Source organism: Lacerta agilis, chromosome 2, assembly GCF_009819535.1.
Source record: "Lacerta agilis isolate rLacAgi1 chromosome 2, rLacAgi1.pri, whole genome shotgun sequence".
Classification (NCBI taxonomy): domain Eukaryota; kingdom Metazoa; phylum Chordata; class Lepidosauria; order Squamata; family Lacertidae; genus Lacerta; species Lacerta agilis.
The window spans coordinates 30,944,053-30,965,493 of NC_046313.1; the positions used below are offsets into that span (position 1 = coordinate 30,944,053).

The 21,441-nt window shown below is 45.1% G+C and overlaps 2 protein-coding genes across 2 annotated transcripts in view; both read left to right on the forward strand.

The window, feature by feature from the left end:
• Window positions 1-5,996, forward strand: part of OTOP2 (otopetrin 2) — a 43,568-nt gene extending 37,572 nt beyond the window's left edge. Inside the window, exons 5-8 of the mRNA XM_033139262.1 lie at window positions 1,087-1,145; window positions 1,906-2,024; window positions 3,255-4,150; window positions 5,125-5,996. Of these exons, the coding sequence (XP_032995153.1) occupies window positions 1,087-1,145; window positions 1,906-2,024; window positions 3,255-4,150; window positions 5,125-5,295 (1,245 nt within the window). The 3' untranslated portion in view covers window positions 5,296-5,996. The remainder of the gene's footprint in view (window positions 1-1,086; window positions 1,146-1,905; window positions 2,025-3,254; window positions 4,151-5,124) is intronic.
• Window positions 5,997-13,208: 7,212 nt separating this feature from the next.
• OTOP3 (otopetrin 3) lies at window positions 13,209-20,610 on the forward strand. The gene is made up of 6 exons (XM_033139264.1): window positions 13,209-13,627; window positions 14,342-14,478; window positions 15,438-15,496; window positions 17,594-17,712; window positions 18,574-19,508; window positions 20,334-20,610. Exons 1-6 carry the CDS (start codon window positions 13,231-13,233, stop codon window positions 20,502-20,504), a joined length of 1,818 nt encoding a protein of 605 aa, XP_032995155.1. The 5' UTR covers window positions 13,209-13,230; the 3' UTR covers window positions 20,505-20,610.
• The last annotated feature ends 831 nt before the right edge of the window (window positions 20,611-21,441 follow it).

Here is a 21,441-nt window from a genome sequence, read left to right on the forward strand (position 1 = left end):
AAGCCAGCCTGGGACTCTCCAGATGTTGTTGGACCCCAAATCCCATCAGCTCCAGCCAGCATGGCTAATGCTTAGGGAAGATGGGAGTTAAAGCCCAAGAATATCAGAGGGCACCATGCTGGCTACCCCTGGTCTATGGGATAATTCATGGTAGATGCAGGAGTTCAGATCTTGCTGCGACTGATTTACTGAACCCAGCACATGCAGCAACCTTAGCTGAGATGAGGAAGCAAAAGGAATGGATGGTGGCAAGTTCTTTTGCCTCATTAGCTGTGCTTGTGTTTACTGGAGACTGTTTTGAGTTAGGACATTGTCTGCTATGGGGAGAATGGATAAAATTATGCCACTGTTTCTTTTGTGTGTGGCCTCACAGCTGCCTGGTTAATATACTTGGAGAGCCTCTTGTCTGTCTTTTGGATTACTTTTAGACCTGGAAAGGTTAACATTCCTGTAGAAAACATTCTAACGGGCACAGGAGAATCTGTCACTAATTAGATCCAGGACACTTCCAGACTATGGGTTTTTTTTTGGGGGGGGGAGATCTGAGTGTATTCTGCTGCATGCAGCAATTGTGCATTAGTGGTGGATTTATACTTGGCCGTCCACACAGCATCCTGCTTCATTAGTTTAACACTTTTCTACAGGAATGATGTGTAGAAACACCTGGGTGGCAAATGAATCCTACAGCCATTTTATATTGGAAGGGCAAGGATATTAGTAAGACTAGCCATGCTTTTAAGGCCCCAAAGTGATCCTTGGTCTGCCGTAGTCAAAACAAAATAAAAAAATTCCTTCCAGTAGCACCTTAGAGACCAACTAAGTTTGTTATTGGTATGAGCTTTCGTGTGCATGCACACTTCTTCAGATACCTTGGGAGTTTGCGAATTTGCATCGCTTAGAAGTGGAAAGAATATTTCCTCTATAAGCTGGGTGAATGGATAGAAGTTACTAAATAGGATAAGAAGAGTAAATGTGACATCAAATTTATTTGCTCTTTTTTTGCCTCTTCCATTCATTTCCTGCACTTCATTTACTACCTACTTTGGAATGTCATTTTAAATATATATACTCTCCCCCCCGTTCTAGACTGTCTTCCTCTGGATGTCTGCCCAAGACTGCATCCACAAGCATCTGAATCTTACCAGGTAAATATCCAGGCCACCTAACCGAGTCTGTCCATGCTGCTTTGTCATTTTGTTAAGCCTCAGCCTAGGCTGGCTGAACAGAGAGAAGAGGGCCGAATCCCAACGTGCTAGCCATGACATCATCATCAGTAATGAAAGACAAGGAGGGGATTTGCAACAAAATGCAGGATCCTGTTCTGTCTTAAAGGGCTCTTTGAAAAGGCCAGAAAAAGACATGTTGCTGCTTGAGGTAGAACAGCAAATGATATCATCCCCTCAAGACCAGCCAAGTTATTCTGGGAACTGAACAGAAAATCCCACAAGTATCTCTCCCCCTCCCTGGCAGTAATATACAATCATAATAAGTAAATAACAACTTGCTGCCTTCTCATGAATCCCAGAATTGGTTGCCTGAAGTGGCTGTCTTGCTCTACCTAATGGTGGGTGTCCTCTGCAAGTTCCTGCTCTTTAATGACTCCAGAGGATAACTACCGGTACATGGTGGAAGATCTCCTCTCTCTGCCTGTTGCTGTTGTTGGTCTTAGCCCTCCTGATGGAAATAGCTAACAGCAACAACAACAGCTTAGAATTTTTATATTGAGCTTTTTCTTAGTGCTCAAAAAAACCCCCACAAACACCTCTTGCACTTATTGTCGTGGTAATCTTTACAGTACCTCTATAAGCATGGCCGGTCCTAATGCTTTGCTATTCCAGAAAGTGGTGTATAATCCTGTAACGAACAGAGTTTAACTCCATGGTTCCACGCTTTCTATTCCTACAGATGTGGCTTGATGCTCACGTTGACCACCAACCTAGCAGTATGGATGGCGGCTGTAACAGATGAGTCAGTGCATAAGGCTGAATCAAAGAACCCAGTTGCAAATGTTACACACAGAATGGGTAAGTGGCTCAGAAAAGGCGATCCGTTTAGAGTAACTTAGCGCAAACTCACAAGGCTTGCTCACTCACACATTACACTGAACTCAGGTACAAGCTGTCTCTGCACATGTACAAGTGGTTGCATGAAGCAATGTATACTTGTAGATTTGCATAACTCAGTTACTGTGTACATGGACTGCACACCTTGTTGATTGTTAATATGTGAATAATTCTACAGATGTACAGCTCAACTCTTTATGTACACAGATTATATGCTTGTTGAATGTTAATGTGTGGACATGCCTACAGTGCAGTGAACAGAGCAGCAATTTCACAGTGGATCATTTTACAATCTTCTTTTACTTTTGCATATATATTAAAGAGCAGTTTACCCAAAAGCGGACTTCAGTGGAAACTTCCATGGAGTAAGGTTGAAATTAGGGTCCCCACTTCTTAACCAGCCCATTTCTGCCCTATCTCCTGAACATTCCAAGGCCAGGAAAAATTAGTTGGGTGGTGGTGGTGGTTTCTTTGTTTTGTGAGGTGCTACATAGATTATTGTCCCCCTTCTGCACCACAACTCACAAACTAAAAGATTGTTCCTGGGAAGACATCAGGAACAGGCCTCAGCCGCACATGCTCCCATCCCTTCCCTGGTCTTCTTACTCCATTCTGGAAAGTATGAGGAGTGAATCACCAACAAAGGAGGCCTGCTGTTATTTGAACAAGAACTCTTCCCAGCCCCCAAGAAAATAAACTGTTTCTAAAAGGGTAGTCAGCCATTCAGTCTCTCATTTAGCTCCTGTAAAAAGGGGTTGGGGGGGGGAGAGCATGGGCTTGTGTGAGTGAACCTAAGGGCGCTTCTCAGAATCCCTCTCTGAGGATGATAGCATCCAAAGAAACTCAAAATAACCACACACACACACACACACACCTGCCCCTTACCCTACCTCTTAGCCTAACTAGTTTCAGAGTTGTTGGGGGGGGGGCATCTGTGTGTATCATTTTGACCACCACAGAGGAAAAGCAAGATATACCGGTAAATGCAATGCACAAAAGCACCTGTAGAGTTCTGAGAGGACTTAAAGAATCATGGAGATGGCTCTGAAGTGGCAGCTCTCATTTCAATCCCGTTCCAACAAAATTCATAGATATTGCAATCTTTGGCTCATTTCTTACCAGAGTCCTATTTTGTTTAAAGAACAAGAGCAGTAAATAGCCCCTAACAAGCTTGTTTTCTCTTTGTTGCAGCTCTGTTAATGATGAGGGCGGCCTCGCCATCAGAAAACTGTGCCTGCAAAAGCCAATTCTGCAAGATCTTCCAGAATGGCTATTACTGGTTGTACCCCTTCAATATCGAGTACAGCCTCTTTGCTTCTGCCATGGTCTACGTCATGTGGAAGAACGTTGGCCGCCTCATTGACCCCCATGACAACCATATCCACCAGCTGAAGTTCAAGCTTTTCAGAAGGACTTACTTTTTGGGCACCATTGTGGGGTTCTTGGTCCTTGTGACGGGCATAGCGGTCCTGATTGTGTATGAGATTCAGGTGAATTCAAAGGAAGACCCTAAGAGGACCGACCAGGTGCTCACTATGTATTACAGCTTCAACATTGTTTGCCTGAGCCTGATGTCCGCCATCTGCATCGCAGGCTCCATCGTTTATAGATTTGACAAGAGGGACATGGACCATCACAAGAACCCAACCAGAACTTTGGATGTAGCATTATTGATGGGTGCAGCCTTGGGGCAATATGCCATTTCCTATTACTCTATTGTGGCCACAGTGGCCAGTTCACCAAGGGACACTATAAATGCCCTCAACTTGAGCTATTCCCTGCTGATGCTTGCTCAACCCACTTTCCAAAACATTTTCATCATTGAAGGCCTACACCGGCAACCCCCAGAAGAGGAAGACAAAGTTGGCCCTCAGCAGAAGGATATCTATGGGCTCACTTTTGTCAATATGAATGCAGTATCGCTCCGTGTCCCTGAGAGTTTGAGTGCCCTGCCGCCCAGCACACTGCCAGGGTTAGCCATTCAGACTTCTGAATCGAGGCGGTCCCTTAAGGCCTCCAAGAAAATGAACTGGAGAAGAAGATTCCTAAAGGAGATCTCAGTGTTCCTGCTCTTGGGGAATGCCATTGTAAGTAAAGCAGCTAATTAAATAGGAAAATTTATTATTCCTTCGGGGGGGGGGGGAATACATGGCAGCAAAGCATGCAAGGAACTCCTGCTCTGAGAGGGGGAAATGTAGATGTACATCTTGAATATTTCATTTTATAACCAGTTGTGGTCATGTTAATTACACCAACACATTTTCATGTGTGACAGAAGATGTAGCTGTAGGGTGTGTAGTGGAGTCTCTGATAGAACTAGGTGTAACAAGAGACATGGAACTCTAGTAACAGTGCATTTTCTCTCTCTCTCTCTGCTAACAAAACGTACCGTATTTTTCCGTGTATAAGACTAGGTTTTTTTCCTTTAAAAATAATATCAAAAATTAGGGGGCATCTTATACATGGGGCCATCTACCCCCATTTTCTTAAATCAGAGTCCCCCCAAATAGGGGGTGTCTTATACATGGGGGCGTCTTATAGACGGAAAATGTGGTATATTACACTGTAATTTTTTTTCTACAAAGGGCTCCCCCACACTTCCTTCTGTGCCATGCTTTCTAGGCTCAAGTCCAGGATTTCCAGATCCAGAATTTCCAAGCCGTTTTACCTCCTTCCACTGCTTCCCCCTGGAAAACCGGCGTTTTTCTGCTGAATCCGAGCAAACCTTTGCTTTGATTCAGTGGTAAAACCCAGATCTCCCAGGGAAAACAGTGGGACCAAAACAAGTGCTCAGACGTGGACCTGGAAATCCTGGATCTGTGCCTATAAAACAGCACAAAGGGAAGTGTGGATGAGCCCGCCGAGTGGGAAAAATGCATGGCATGACTGCATCTCCTGTGCTGTTATTTTTAAATGCTACTGAGAAGTGAGCTCCCGGTCTCATGTAAAGCCTAGTTTCCGCCCTTTATAGCTTGCTGATATAAACTATGTAATACAGAGAGTACTTACAGATTCCTAATGTTCTTGTGCCATTTTTTTTTCTTTTTCTTTTCCCAAACAGCTCTGGATCATGCCAGCATTTGGAGCCCGGCCACAGTTTGACAACAAAACGGAGCTCGCATTCTACGGTTATCCCATGTGGGCTGCCATTGTGGACATCTGCCTGCCATTTGGCATCTTCTACAGAATGCATGCAGTGGCTAGCCTACTGGAAGTCTACATCATGTCTTAATCGGAACAATGAAGAGTTTCTTATAAGGACCCACGTTATCATGCCCCTCCCAGGACTGGATGATGCACTTAATTGGGGGAGGGGGGGAGATTGAGTTTCACTTGGATGTCAGACCCTTGTGATTAGTGGGCTGGCAATAGCCCACCTGTACCCTAGAAGTTTTGTTTGTTTGTGTGTTTTCCCGTTCTATTTAAGTGCCTCCTTTTCTTCATCCTACTAAGGGTTGTTCATCTTTGATTACTTTTCTCCCCCAACCACCACCACCACAAAATGCTGACACAGACTGTTTGTAGCCTGAGGCTAATTCCTGGTCAAGTTTAAGGCCTGTTCAGTCAACCAGTCTAGGGAAGGTCAGTTTGAAAGAAGAATCAAGTGAGTGTTGAAGCCAGTTAAACACTCCGCAGTAGTTTGGATGACTTTGTAGGTTCCTGTTGTTCCCCCTCCACGGAGACTAAATCCAGCGGTTATTAACGGCCTTGGGGAGTATGACCCTGTTGGAACTCACGCGATAAGTATAAGGCTGAAGTCCCAGAGGTTTCAGTGAAACTTACTTGCTGTCCTGAATCAGGGCCTGCAGCGTGCAAGAGTGTAGGGTTCTGCTCTCAAGAGGGTATTAAGATATGTTAGTTTTTAAAGGTAGCATAATAATTTTTTTAACGAGTCTATTTTTATATGAAAAAATATTTATTGATTTTCATTCTGACAGCGCACGTGCGCGCACACACACACACACACATGATTGAATGGGGTCATTGAGGCAATCACCATTGAACTCAATACACTGGCAGTGCCTAAAGTGCAGACATGACTAAGAAGGTCAGAGCCTCTTCCTCAGCCCAGATGTTGTAGGAAGTGGGGTGTTTGTTGTTACCCTTGCTTGGCCTTCAAAGTTGACTGAAAATTATTGGGTGAGGTGTCTGCAAACGTGCCCTACATACAGCGGGATTTGATGGCTTTTCTTTTCACAGTCTCCACCACCATCAGCTTTTAGTCCAGCCTTCCAAACCTAGAGGGCTCTGGGTTGATTTTATTTTTTACTACAATTCCCATCACCCCTTGCCATTGTCTGGCCTGGATGGGGCTGGTGGGAATTGTAGTCCAAGACATCTGGAGTGCATCAGGGTTGTGTAAGGCTGTTTAAATCCAATGCAAAGCTTTGGAAAGCCTAACCTGCTCAAGATGCTCTTCCATATTGGCTAGGGCCATCATATCTGTTACAAATCCTTCGTAGACACTATACAGGGAATATTCTCTCATTTGAAAGTCTTGAGGCTCATTCAGTTAGAATATCCCTGCTCTTTTTCGGTTGTTATTCAAGCATCCCCGCCCCCATGAATTTTGAATGACTGTCAACATGTAAGCAGCCCAGATAGACACTCGTACACTTGTGGTTAAAATTTAGCCCACCTAAATCTATGGCATGGTTTAGTGACATTCTTCCACTGGAAGCCACAGCTACAACATTAAGATGGAGAGTAGAGGTGATGGTTCCGTCAGCTGATTCCATTCCCCCCCCCCCCAAAAAAAATGTTTGTAGATCCAGATTTACTAGGTACACACCTACACGCACTGCCAGGATTTTAAAAAATCATGTAACGAAATGTCTTTTGCTGCTTAAAACATGTAGGGTGAGTGTTGGAAAATCTAAAATGAACAAATAAATGAAAATCATGTGTTTGATTTGGGTGAACTTATTCTCTTCTTTTGAAATGCCTTAAGGATCAATGCAGAGGGTTAAGGTTGGGTTGGGTTTTGAGCTGATTTACTGCGTCAGATACCGAAAGTAATTTAGAAGTTTGGAGTCTATATTTCCATGGATACAGCTGGGGGAAAGAAACAATTTTTTTGTGCAGTAGTAAAAATAATTTAGCTGGAATCCTAAGAGTCAGCATAAGTTAATGGAAGGAAGGTTCCCACTGTAGGGACTTACATGCCCTCCAAAACCTCTTAGGTTTCAGATACGGGGCTATGTGGGGCTGTGTTCACATTCCCATTTAATGGGCACTCACGTTGTTTTGAGTGCTGGGATTTTTAATCCATGTTTGCATGACATTACCCATCATGCATATGGATCCTGTACTTCATTATGAGATCCTGTTGTTTAATGCATTGTTTTTTAAACCAGCTTCACATCGAATGGAGCCCTTAAGCCACTCCTAATTCACCTATAGTCAAAGTGTGAACACTCTTGCACAGGGTAAAGGCATCCCATTCTGTCAAGGGGAAAGCATCTTCACTGTACTGTAAGGTGCTAATGTGAACACACCCTAGGATAGGGCACTGAGGCTGCTGAGAAGAAATCACCAAAACAGCTTCGCGGCCCCTCAAAAATCCATGCCCAGGGCCATGGTTCCTTTGCTACGCCCCTGGCCCCTGCAGACATTATACATAGCCATGGGCAGTGCGAACCATAGTTCATTATCTAAATCCTGGTTATATTGCCAAATGTACTGTACAAGGAAACCTGATTTTGTTTTCTGAAGTTAAGCCCTGCTTTCCTCAAGCATTTGTAAAGAGACAACTGAGTTGCCTTTGGCTGGCACGCAGGAGAGAGCATTCTGTAGAGTTCCACCTATATTTTGGAATTTCCTCCTGAGGGAGGCCTGCTTAGCCTCATCTCTAGCGGCCCTATCTCAGCTTGCAAATATTGGTCTCTTTCACCTCCTGAATTCTACCTGCCCAATTACTGTTTAATTTATATTGGCTGTCTTCTTCTGATCTCTGAAGTCTTTTTTATCATGCATTTTTTACAAATATCTATTGTTTACCTCATATTGAGAGTTTCAACAGAAAGATGGGGAGTAAGATTTTAGAAAAAAGAACTAAGCAGAAGGTTTTTAAAGGACACAGTTAAGCACACTGTTTGCTGATGGTCCTTACATGACATTTTGCTTGCAGGAGGCCCTAGCTCAGTGTTCGCCAACCTGGTGCCTTCCAGATGTTTTGGACCAAAAACCCCAGTAGCCCCAGCGAGCACAATCAATTCTAGTACAAAACATCCAGAGAGGGGCATCAGGTTTGCAGAGGCTTCGCTAGTGTGTAGCTGCTTGTAGTGTTCTGTGTACATTTCAGGGCTGCTCTCAGCCTATAAAGTTTTCAAGATCCAACATGATTAACAAGACAGGCCATTTCCCTCTGCCCTACCTAACAAGAACATCTCAAATAGTGTCCTTGTGGCACGCTGCTATCCATAGACACACTTGGGTGGTATTCTTTCAGAAGCACTCACAACACCGTTTCATTTGGGCTAACATGTAGCATTTGGGCTTTGCAAGTTGTGAGATACTTAGTGGTGCCAGCAGCAGTTAATTTAATGCCCACTCATTGGTATGAAGCTGCAGCCAAGGTTTTATTCGTTCTTGCCTCAGTTTATGGGCAAATAAGCTGGCAGGGGAGCAGCTCATGTCTACACAAACACATATACATTTATGCTTACAGAAAGGCCCCACACGACTTGCTGAAGTGCTCGGTGTACTTGGGCGCCCCGGCCAGCGCCGAATGGCCCTTCAGCAGGCAGCGCAGGAGGCGCATTGCGGCGGCGGCGGCTGCACCGGCACCAGCCAGGCCCCGGCAGGCCAACTCAGCGGCCCTCCGCCTACAAGAGCAGACCCACACGACCAGCTCTACATGAGGTGGCCCTCAGGCCCCTAATTTTGGATTACCACAGAAGGCCAACGAACTATAAGAACAAAATAAAAAAAAATTCTTTCCAGTAGCACCTTAGAGACCAACTAAGTTTGTTCTTGGTATGAGCTTTCGTGTGCATGCACACTTCTTCAGATACACTGAAACGGAACTCACCAGACCCTTAAGAAGTTTAACTGCATTGTTATATGTATACTGACAGAGAGAGGTACATCTGAACTGTCCTGCCTCAGATGCCAAAATAACTCAGCCACTCTCTGACTTTTGGGGTCGGTGTGGGGAGTGACATTTGTTGTTCTGCTTCAGGCCAGCCCTGCAGAAAAGGTGTGTTAAGCGGCCTCATTAGTCGCTTGTGACTGAACCAAGGCCAACACAAAAGCCGAGACCTTTCACCGTCTAATTACTTAACAATGGCTCTAATCTTGCTAATAGCCAACGATAAGAAAGCTCTCATACTTTAGCTGCCCATGGTGTGTCAGCGTTGTTAGACAACACAAGAACCACACAAGCTGTCTTCCCCCAATTTCTCTGAGAGTGTGGCGCATGTGTGCATTTGTTTTACAGTTCAGTCTCAGAAGAAGATACAGCGGCCTCAGGGGTCTTGCAGTTACAATTGCCCAGCAGACAGGACAAGAAAGCCAGCGTGATTGGGAAAATGAGAGCCAAATGCACATCACTGTGCTGTGTGTCACCCTTAGCAACATGACCATGTTGGGGGAGGGGGTCTTAAAGATGCCATTGATTTCTGCTACCTGACAGTGTCTGCCAGAACTTACCTGGGAACAAGGCTTGAACCAGGCAGCTCCTGGGCTGGAGTCTCTTTGGTCCCCAACGTGGCTTTTGAAACCACTGTTTAAAACAATGTTGCTATCAAACAAAGGCAATATTAACAGAATTACAAAAGAGACCACAAGCGGTGGTGTCATAATATATCAAAATCCAGTCAAACACTGCTAAAACATGGGTGAGGAATCTCAGACCCAAGGACCATATGAAGCACTCAAGCCCTCCCATTCCCAAGTCACACCCCTCTCTGGTGCTGTCCTGTGTCCTCCTCAAAGTCTAGGGCTTGCTGATCAGAAGGTCGGTGGTTCGAAACCCTGCCACGGGGTGAGCTCCCGTTGCTTGGTCCCAGCTCCTGCCAACCTAGCAGTTCGAAAACACGTCAAAGTGCAAGTAGATAAATAGGGACCGCTCCGGTGGGAAGGTAAACGGCGTTTCTGTGCGCTGCTCTGGTTCGCCAGAAGCGGCTTTGTCATGCTGGCCACATGACCCGGAAGCTGTCTGCGGACAAACGCCGTCTCCCTCGGCCTATAGAGCGAGATGAGTGCCGCAACCCCAGAGTCGGACACGACTGAACCTAATGGTCAGGGGTCCCTTTACCTTTACCTTAGTAGTAGTAGTAGTAGTAGTAGCAGTAGTATCCCGCCCATCTGACCAGGTTGCCTCAGTCACTCTGGGAGGCTTCCAACACATATAAAAATATAATAAAACATTAAACCTCAAAAAGTTTCCCTATACAGGGCTGCCTTCAGATGTCTTCTAAAGGTTATATAGATACTCATCTCCTTGTCATCTGATGGAAGGGCCTTCCACAGGGAGGGTGCCACTACCCAGAAGGCCCTCTGCCTGCTTCTCTGTAGCTTCCCCCTGCTCATGCTAAAACTTGGTTAAACAAAACAACTTTCACTTGGTGCTTAAAGAGAATAAACACAAACATAAATGTATCTAGGGACCTAACTGGATAACCATCACTGACAAAGCTCCATCCCTGGTCACCACCCAAATCACTGACAAAGCTGGAGACTATTGATTATAAGAACTGGGGGGAAAGTTTTCTGGAAACAGACAAAAACCCACTGCAGAAAAGGTGATTTAATTGACAAAACGTCATTGGGGCAATTATCTGTGGGTGAGAGCAGTATGAAGCGATGCGTACTGGAGTGTCCTAGGCATATTATATTCCAAAATATTTTAGCATCTATGCAACCCACTTGAACAAATCTTGATGCTTTACATAAACTTCCTATCATCTGATTTTTTTATTGACACATTGCTGTGTGAAAGCAGGCAAAGACTTCCACCTGCATGTAACCTTCAGCTTCTCCCTTTCCAATCCTGTTCTGGTCCTGGGAGACAGTGGAGCAGGAGATGTTGGGGGCAGGAGGTGTGGAAGGCCTTGACTCTACAGCAGCCTGGCCTCTCTCTCCCACCTCCTGCACCTGATCTTTACTCCCCTATCCTGCAGCTTCTCCTGCCTCTGACTCCCATCTCCTGGCTGTTACAGATTCCCCCAGGTCACGGATCCCTTCTTCCAAGTCAGCCTCCAACTCCCCTTCTCCCGGCACCCACTTATCAGCATCCAGCCCCCCCTCTGCAGTGCCCAGCCATTCCCTGGCCTACAATACTGCTTAAAATGCATACTGCAGATGGGGCTTCAGCCTTGATAACAAGGGATGCTCTGCTAGGACATTGGGAGAGCACCTGCCACTGCCTCCCTCCCCTCCTGTCCCAATGCAGGTCAAGAAATCAAACCCTGTTTGATCCTTGCTCCATCTTTACCAATAGCCATGTCTTAATCTACTTGCAGGGACATGGGTGGCACAGTGGGTTAAACCACAGAGCCTATGGCTTGCTGATCAGAAGGTTGGCGGTTCGAATCCCCGTGATGGGGTGAGCTCCCATTGCTCGGTCCCTGTTCCTGCCCACCTAGTTAAAAAGCACGTCGAAGTGCAAGTAGATAAATAGGTACCGCTCCGGTGGGAAGGTAAACAGTGTTTCCGTGCGCTGCTCTGGTTCACCAGAAGTGGCTTAGTCATGCTGGCCACATGACCCAGAAGCTGTACGCCGGCTCCCTTGGCCAGTTACACAACCCAAGAGTCGGACACAACTGGACCTAATTGTCAGGGGTCCCTTTACTTTTAATCTAATTGCAAATCTTCCATTGTTCTGGTCAAGCAACCTTTCCTCAAAGGGATTACAGAAAATAGACAAGAGTCCAAGATAACAAAGGGAGAGCTTCTGAACCTCTGAAGAACATGGGCCAGAGATTCAGATCATGTAGCTGTCCACAACGATTAGACTTCAGTCGATCCAGTTAGCCTAGAATGGGCCCATTTCTCGCGTCCTGGATTCCTTTCAAATTGCAGCCTCGGCGGCATTAGTCATGGAGCTTTGTGGTTTTGCACTCGGCACATCCTGTGCTGCAGGCTTAAACTGTTGACGTGAGGTGACCAGGCAGGTGTACATGAGGGTGGTTGGATCCCATTGGTTGGACTCTCCAGCTCTAATGAACCTCTCAGCCTGGTAATTAATATAATGACACGACTATCCCCAAAGTAAACAGGGGGGAAAAATCAATGCAAACTACACTTTTTATTGGCAGCTCTGCTTGCCTGTGACTATTTCTCTGTCCTTCTGAGAGGAAAAGGCTTCACAGCCCTGGAGAAGGAATGCCTTTTATTACTATTACTATTATTACTACTGCTGCTGCTACTACTACTACTACCTGTTTCTAGTTATGTTTCCCTGGAAGATGTAGGATAAGACAGTCTCCCATTATTCCAGTTTTCCTGCTGAAGCTGCCAGTGATAAAGTGTGAGGTAAGAAGTGTGAAGTCACATTCCTTAAACTGCATTTTCTGGATCTTCCCTTCTTTGCTGGGGATTTGCTTTGGGGTTGATCAGGGATCCCAGAAACATTGTGGCTTTGGGAGCTTGGTGACAAGAAGATGGATGCATTTGAAACATTCCTTTTGAAATGTAATTGGTCGGTTTCCAATGAGGACACATTAAACCGATAAAACCCGTCGTGGTGTGTTTATGTCGGAAAACAATAGCAGCGTGTTAAATAACCAATTCTGATTTGTTTTTAAGGATTGGGGTTTGAGAAACAGGAAACCAGGGAGAGATAGATTTCACAGAGGATAGAACTAATTTACCTTTAATAGTCACGTAGAATAAGAAAAGCAGTGCCTGAAAATCATAATCATAATAATCTAGAAGGTTGCCCCTGAGGAAATAGTTCTCAGGATCAAAAGGGTTTCCCACATCTGGTATAGACAATTCTGAGGGAAGTAGATCGCTGATCTTAGTGTTAGACAGCTTCATACGAAGCACCCTGAACCTATCCCACTAACGTCTGCAGCTTCCTTTGGAGTAAAGACTTGGTCAAGTCTAGCCCAACCACCACCTCTTGGTCCTGCACTTACGGTGTCAATGACCCAACCTTTGTTAAATGTCTAGGAGGATTAAAAGCAAACGCTACCCAGCAGCCAAACATCATTCAGCCATGGATATCAAAGCAACAGCGCGTCAGAGACACCATCCCCAGGAAGCTGGAGAAGATGAGACTGCTTCCCCCAACCCAGAGGGCTGGAAGATCAACTACGAGAAGTCGTGGCTACACCGTCATTGCTCTTCCTTGATCCTCCGCGACAAGCAGGCCCAGAAGGCCGGGCGGCTTTTCTCAGGACTGATGGCCATGAACGTGGTGTTCCTGGGCAGTGCCTTCATCTGCAGCATGATTTTCAACAAGGTGGTCATTACGCTGGAAGACGTCTGGATCTTCCTCTCCATCCTCAAGATCCTGGCCTTAGGCTGGATGGCTAGCTATTTATTGTTCACCAGGAGGAAGCCACATGCTATCTTGTACCGGGATGCCCATGCAGGGCCCATGTGGGTGAAAGGTAAGCAGTGCTGCCGACACCTCCAACATCCTGACAATGTGTCAGTTCTAGAGTACTTCACATACCAGGATCCAAGCACAGCCTCTAGGGCGCCCACCTGGTTAATAGGCCCAAGTACCTGTTTTCTCAGGTGGGCGATATCACATCTTGGGGAAAACCTTAATGGTGGGCTATGGAAGCTCTAGAATAGATGGTTCACTAATTGTTTTTAGGCAGCATAAGAAGTACAGATTAAAAAACTCTGGGGATGTTCTGGGGACGTTCGCACACCTTGTTGGTGCATTCCCTTCTGCACTGTGCTTGGTTTTTTGTTTTTTTAAAGATGCTTTTATTAAATACCAGGGGTGGGAGATCTCAGGTTCAGAGGCCAAATGTGGCCCTCCCTGTCCTTCTGTCTGGCCCTTGGAACTCTCCCCTGGTCACACACTACAAGTGTTTTTTTTCCTGGCTGCAATGCATCCTCTAACTCCACTCATGTCTACCTCCTAACTAGACAAGCAAGGGAGAGGAACGTGTGTATAGAAAGCAGCCACCTGTACAAAGGTAAAATTTGCATTCAATGCTCCACCCACTTTTGCCTCTGTCCCCCACCCACCACTGGTTGCCCAGAAGGGAATGCAGTGCTCAGGCTGAAACAGGACCCGCACCTCGCAGGTTGACTGTTCTTATTAGCTTGCTCTTAATAAAATATGGTTGGTTTGTGTGTTCATACAGGTTCTCTAATCCTGTTTGGCACTTGCAGTGTCCTCCTGCACATGTTCCGGATTGGGTACAACATTATCCATATTCAGTGTAAATCCCAGGTGGCCCTTTTGTTCCCATCCATAGGAATCCTTTTCATCTGCATTCAGGTATTAGCTCCTGCTTTTGCTGCAGCCCACACACACTACAGCGTGTACACACACACACACACACACACACACACACACGGTTGCTTGCCTTCAACTCCTGAGTTTTCTCCCAGACCTTTAGATTTGCGGGGGGTGGGGGGAACCAGCTGCTGTTTCTCCCATTTCCAATCTGGTCCTTTCACATTTTATCCACTGCAGCAAGCAGGAGACTCCCAAAGTGGGAAGAGGGCAGACAGGTAAAACACAAAGTTGCAAAATTACAACACACATGGAGGGAGGGGAAAACCACAGGATCACTACCTACACAAAAGTGCCCTTCGAAACTGCAGTTTTCTACTAAGTACTAGCAGCTTTGTACCTGGCATTGCTTGGTAATTCTAAGAAACAGACAAAAATTGGAGCAGTTCGGAAATTATCCACACATAGACAAAAACTTGCTGCTAGATCTCAGGACCCATAGTGTAGAATTTGGTTATATCTCATGAGATGTTCAAATGCTAACAAGGTTACATTCAAGTATCTGTAGCCAAACACAGAACAGGTGGCCCACTCCCTCCCAGTGGCGTAGCTTGAATTGCCAGTGCCCAGGGCAAGGAAAGTACTGCACCCCAATCACTTGTACAAAAATACAAGCAACATGTTTTATTTATTTAACAAGATTTACCATATTTTTCCGTGCATAAGACTTGGGTTTTTTTTTTTAACCAAAAAAAAAAAAAAAAGGTTAAAATTGGGGCTCGTCTTATACATGGGTAGTGCTGAGGGGTGTTTTCTTAATTTGGAGTCCCCAAAAATAGGGAGTGTCTTATAAATGGGGGTGTGTTATAGATGGAAAAATATGGTATATATACTGCTTGATTGTAAGAAAGCCTTTAAGTGATTTTTACATGTTGTCCATCTGTACAAAACTGTTTTCATTCTTTCTGCCACACTAATTTTCCTCTCTACATTGATTTCAGACTTACTTTATATGGTGCCATGCAAAGGATTGCACCCAGGTTCACCACAACTTCACAAGGTAGGAAAACAGAAGCAGCATGGAACCCTTACAAATCATAATGGTGAAAGGGGAGCAGTGGGGAATCACTTCATAACAGAGGCAAAGAACCCAGGGGCGTACCCAGGATCAAAACTAGGGGGGGGGCAAGCCATGGTCGTTCAGGTTGTGACATTTCAGCACAGAAAGGCGAATGAAACCAAAATTTTAGGAAAATTATATATAATTATAGCAGTGCTTTATTAAGGTAGTTATTACAATTATTTGCTTGAATTTTTTTAAAATTAATTTTTATTCTACTTACATGTCTTATACCAGGGGTGGCCAACTCCCAAGAGACTGTGATCTACTTTCAGCAGTGATCTACCCCCGTTTTTTGGGGTTCAGCTCAAAGTTGTTGACCTTTTTTGGGGATGAGGAATGCCCCGTTTTTTTTTAGGGGTTCATTTCATTTTTAGATTACTGACCATATTATGTAAACAGCAAACAAGAACAGCTTCAAAAAACAGAAAAACATACCCCCCCCAAACAGAAAGCCCCCAAATGGCTGAACAACTCAGTTTCCCAGGATCCTCAGCCCTCGCAAAGGAACTACTCACCATGCAAGGGAATTGTTTCCAAAGCTCCTTTGCAACGATCAGCCGGCGCAACACACACACACACACACACATGCAGTGGCCGGCTGCCAGTCGGCAGAGCTCAATTGTTATTTAGATTTTGGGAGGGGGAAAGACCAGTAGTTGAGCTTTTCTAGGAGAGCTTTTTTTCCTTTTAGGCTGCCGATAACCATTTAATTATTATTATTTTTGCTTCGGGGGGGCAAGTGCCCCCCTGCCCCCCCCCCGGGTACGCACATGAAAGAACCTGTGGCCTTTCAGATATTATGGCTCCAACTCTCATCAGCACCAACAACCAACAAGGCCAATGGTCAGGGATAAAGACAGTTGAGAGAACAGCATCTCATAGGGCCACCAATTCCCCACCCCTAACAAAATTAAGTACTTTGTCGCACAACACATAGCTAAACTATGAATTTGCTCCCGTTGGTAGCAATGGCCACCAACTGAGATGGTTTCAAAAGAGGATTAGACCAATTCATGGACAATAAGTGGCTACTAGCCACAATGGCTGTATTCTACCTCTACCATCACAGTAGGCCCCTGAATACCAGTTGCCGGGAATCGCGAGTGGGGAGACTGGCACTCAAGTCCTGCTTTGGGGAAACTGGTATTCAATAAGCTTCTGGCTGGCCCTTGTGAGAATAGTGTGTTAGACCAAATAGGTGACTGGCCTGATCCAGCAGGCTTTTGCTGTGCAGAATCTAGCACTCGTTATATAGGATTGCATCCTGTTGTTGCCCTACTAAGGGTAGACCCACCCACAGAAGTTAACAGGCATAACTAAGAATTGGTCATTTCAATGGGTCTACGTTGAGTAGAACTTAAGTTGTCTGCAGCCCAAACTGTATTTAGTGAAGTTTTATGATCAGAGGTTGATTCAAGGAAATGGCATAAAGGTGTTTAGGTTGTTTCTCTTGGGCTAGCCCTCTTCTCCCTCTCCTACTCATTCTCTCACTCACAAACACCTTTTACATTCAAAGTTTATTCTGCAGCTTTGCAGGCTAGGTAGGAACCTTTTCATTAATGAAAGAGGAAGCCCTCGGGGTGCTGATCTCTGCTCCCGATGCCAGACTCCACAACTGGAACGGGATCATGGAGCTGTATTGCGTTAGCCACACAACTAAGGACTTTCACACATCCGCTTGTCCTGCCACTTTTCCCCAGGCAAACTCCACTCTTTACCACTGAATCAGAGAAAACATCAATTGGTCTTTCCACAGACTGAAGTTTGCTCTGATTCAGCCACAGAGAGCAGGTTTTCCCGGGAAAAGCCAAAATCCATTGGACCTGTGCTTTCTGGGCATGGGACAAGCAGGAGTGTGGATGAGCCCTTAACTTTGCTATGTTGACTCATATCATATACTGAAAGGTCAGCCAAGTTCCCCATTCAGTTACCAACAAGAGAACTGAATAGCAATACTGTGAGAACAGGTAGAATACAGCTTTATTAATAAAAGACTGGTGTCAAAAGACTATAAATGTGTTTCTTTTTTGACAGATGTGGGCTAATGCTGACCTTAGCCATTAACCTCTTGCTGTGGCTCTTAGCAGTGACCGATGACTCAGTTCACAAGGAAATTGAATCAGAACAAAACAATACCATGCAGAGAGATGAAGGCAAGGTTCATTCTCTATTTTATTTTATTTTAAAGTGGGCAAGAGATCCAAAAACAAGATACATTCTTCATCCTCTTAAAAAGGGTAGAGAAGTAGAATGGGGAACATGCCAGATGCAGAAAGCTTTGCACATTTCCACACAAACAAAGTGTGATTGTGAAGATGCTACATGCAATAAGATGCTAACCTAGGTTATGAACTCTATTGATAGCTTAGGTGATCGGAAAGAAGGGTGGGTTATCTGCTCACTGAAATTAAGTGAGCCCTGATGGATCATTTATAGTCCAGCATTCTGTTTTCAACGTAGCCAAGCCCAAAAGCAGAACATGAATACTGTACAACAATACAAATGGTTTTCTAGATGCAAAACAATTTGGGGGGTGGAGAGGTCCTGCTTCTTGTAGACCTATATGAGGAATAGAAACCCAGTCAATCTGATGCTTCCTTTCCCAACTCTATTGCAGAATTTAGAGTTCCGGTCCTGTACCTCAATGAGTAGGAGAGAGGGGAGAATGGTCCAACAGCAGTACCATGACTGGTGGCTCCAGATACGTCCAGTTTCCTCATAGTGTCACAAACTGTAGTCTAACCACTAGATTACTTTGTGCCTGTCCTGATAACTTAAAATGCCAGTATTAAACAGACAAGAGCAGAAAACACACAGAGTGTAATTCACAAGGAGCCAAGAACAGAAATAGAGTCATGTGCCTTTCAAAAAGAAACGTGTGTCAATATTGATGGGTTAAGACTGAATCGCCCCGTGCAGGTTGAGTATCAGCATTCGATTCCAGCACCTTTTCATGTGGAAACTTCATAGAAGTCTTCTAATAAGATCCTGCCATTCTCCCCATCTTATTCCAGGCAATGGGACCAGCTCCTGCAAGTGCTCCAACACAACAGGCTGCAAGGTCTTCCAGAATGGCTATATTTTGCTGTACCCCTTCAACACAGAATACTGCCTGATCTGCTGCTCCATGCTTTATGTCATGTGGAAGAACGTGGGCCGGCGCATAGCTCAGCACCATAATACTTGTGCCAAGCCCAGAGTCAAACCCCATGGGGTCATTTTCGGGCCACTGCTGGGCATCATTGCAGTGATTGCTGGCATCTGCATTTTCATGGTGTATCAGATCCAAGCCACCAGCTCCTCCCCGAGCCATCAAGCGTTCATTCTCTATTATTCCTACTACATTGGTTTGTTGCCTGTAATGACACTAGGAGCCTTAATTGGAACCATCACCCATGGCTTAGAAGAGAGGGAGCTGGACACGCTAAAAAACCCAACGCGAAGCCTCGATGTGGTATTGCTCATGGGAGCAGCCTTAGGCCAGATCGGCATCTCTTACTTTTCCATTGTGGCCATCGTGGCCACAGACCCGACGGATTTGTTGAACAGCATCATCCTAGCCTATTCAGTGAGCCTCATCATTCAGCACATCACCCAGAACATCTTCATTATTGAGGGGCTCCATAGAAAGCCACTGCCGGTAAATGAAGCTCGCAGCCAGGCTGAACATTCCAGGAATGGTTCTACCTCAACCCGGAGCCCACACAGTGAACACATGATTGTATCCCCTGGCTGTCGAGAGCCTGTCTCATCCACAGCCAACAAGGAGGCAGATCCAAATGAAGGGGAGAAATGCGAACGTGCTAGCGTCCCAAAATTTTGCAACCCAGAGAGAAGGCAGGACATCCGGAAAGCTTCACAGACCTATATCCAGACCTACAGCCATTTGAACTGGAAGAGGAAAGCTCTGAGAGAGATCTCTAGCTTCTTGATCATGTGCAACATCATAGTAAGTGCTTGACTTCAGTGCATATAGAAAACTGACGTGCGGATTGTAGTGAAGAGCCCCAAAGCCTGCCCAAGAGCACGAGTAGCTCCCATCTCTAAACTTGAGATATTCTGCCACCAGCCCTCACTTTTCCCTCTTATTTTGAGACAAAGACATTTCTCAAAGCTACAAGCAGTTAATATTAGTTAGGGCTGGGTTTGCCAACACACCACCTGTGGACACCACTGTGCCTGTTAGTACCTCCTAGGGCACCCATGAAATATCTCTTCTAAAATCCGTAATGCATGAGAATAAGGGCAGAGCAAGGCTTTTTTTCAGCCGGAGCTCAGCTCTGGCACCTCTCAGGTGCAGGTAGGTCGCCGTGTTGGTCTGCCATAGTCAAAACAATATAAAATTTTTTAAAATCCTTCCAGTAGCACCTTAGAGACCAACTAAGTTTGTTCTTGGTATGAGCTTTCGTGTGCATGCACACTTCTCTCAGGTGGACGTCATTGCCATTCTAAGAGAATGAGGGAGAAGTTCATGGTGAGCTCCGACATCTCTTTCTAGGAAAAACAGTACTTGGGGTGGGGTGGGGAGATAAGAAAACAAGAGGATTGATGGACCTTTGTATATGGGATCACACTAGCAGCAGGAGACAACCCTGGCACATGGAACCAAGGTTGTTATGATTTTCAGGTCACTGGAAAAGGAGGAACAGGAAGTGGGGGCCTAAATCAAAGGCAAAAAAATACCTTGAGGTATCTCTATATTAACTGTCCCGCTTCCCTGAGCTGCGATTGACAAACATTCTCTGATTTTTGCTCTTTTCACATCCCTTTTCAGTTGTGGATCATGCCATCATTTGGAGCGCATCCGGTGTTTGAGAATGGAATAGAGAAATCATTTTATGGCTACTCCACCTGGTTTGTTATCGTCAATTTCGGGCTTCCCTTGGGTGTGTTCTACAGGATGCATTCCGTTGGCGATCTTCTGGAGGTGTACCAATCTGCTTGAACTCAACTCAAGCCTTCATACATTGACAGCAGAGTGAAAACTTCACTGAAATATTTATGGAAACCAGTAAATGTTATGAGAATATGACATTAAAAAGTCAAAACTGTGGCTATGGTTTGAACAGTTTACAACACGGGGGGGGGGGCAAAAGCAAATTTAATGCACACCCCATAACAGATTATTATAGAACCGACTCATTCTGTGTACATTATAACCTCTAATTACAATTATGCTAAACAACCATTAATGAGAAACACAAGACTTGGAAGATGTGGGAACTAAGCTGGGCCCAACAATCCCTTGGGCAAAACTGTCACCTTCCATGAATATGTCAATCCTTTGAGGTGCAAGAAGCAGCCTTCAGAGTCTGAGAAGTGGGTCACCAGAGGCATTTTGAAAAGGACATGGTAAGTGAATACTCGTGTTAACACCCATCCACATCTAAAGAGTTAACAAACCACAGTCTGAATTTGATGCATGTCAGGCAGTTCCAGAGATGCTTCTGGAGTTTTGTCCTTCATGTTGCCTCAATAGGCATATAGCGCAAGTAGTAATGATCAGGAAGACTGAAACATAACCTGGAATCAAGCAGAAAAGGAACAGGAAAATCTGTAACACCAGTTTTCCAAAATTGTCTTCAAAGTAACTACAGCACTGTATTTGAGGGAAAGATGATTTAGGTTCTGAACTCTGTTGACACTGGGATATTATCCTTTTATTGTCAGGGGTTTACAACAATTCATAGGACTTTAGGGGGTGTGGAAAGGGACAAAGTACCCTCAGGATACTCACATTGCCCCAACAGTTGTCCCATTCCCACTGGAAAGCCTTGTTTAGAGGACGTCCCCAGGACATGATGGACTAAGACAAGGAGTATAAAGTGTTCAGAATGCAATCACACATTTTTTAAGTTAGCATGGGCCAATAGTCTAATTCT

Coding starts and splice junctions, on each gene's coding strand:
- OTOP3 (XM_033139264.1), top strand. CDS start 13,231: ATGGATATCAAAGCAACAGCGCGTCAGAGACACCATCCCCAGGAAGCT. Junction 14,479..15,437: donor TCCTTTTCATCTGCATTCAG/GTATTAGCTCCT, acceptor CATTGATTTCAG/ACTTACTTTATATGGTGCCA. Junction 19,509..20,333: donor TGATCATGTGCAACATCATA/GTAAGTGCTTGA, acceptor ATCCCTTTTCAG/TTGTGGATCATGCCATCATT.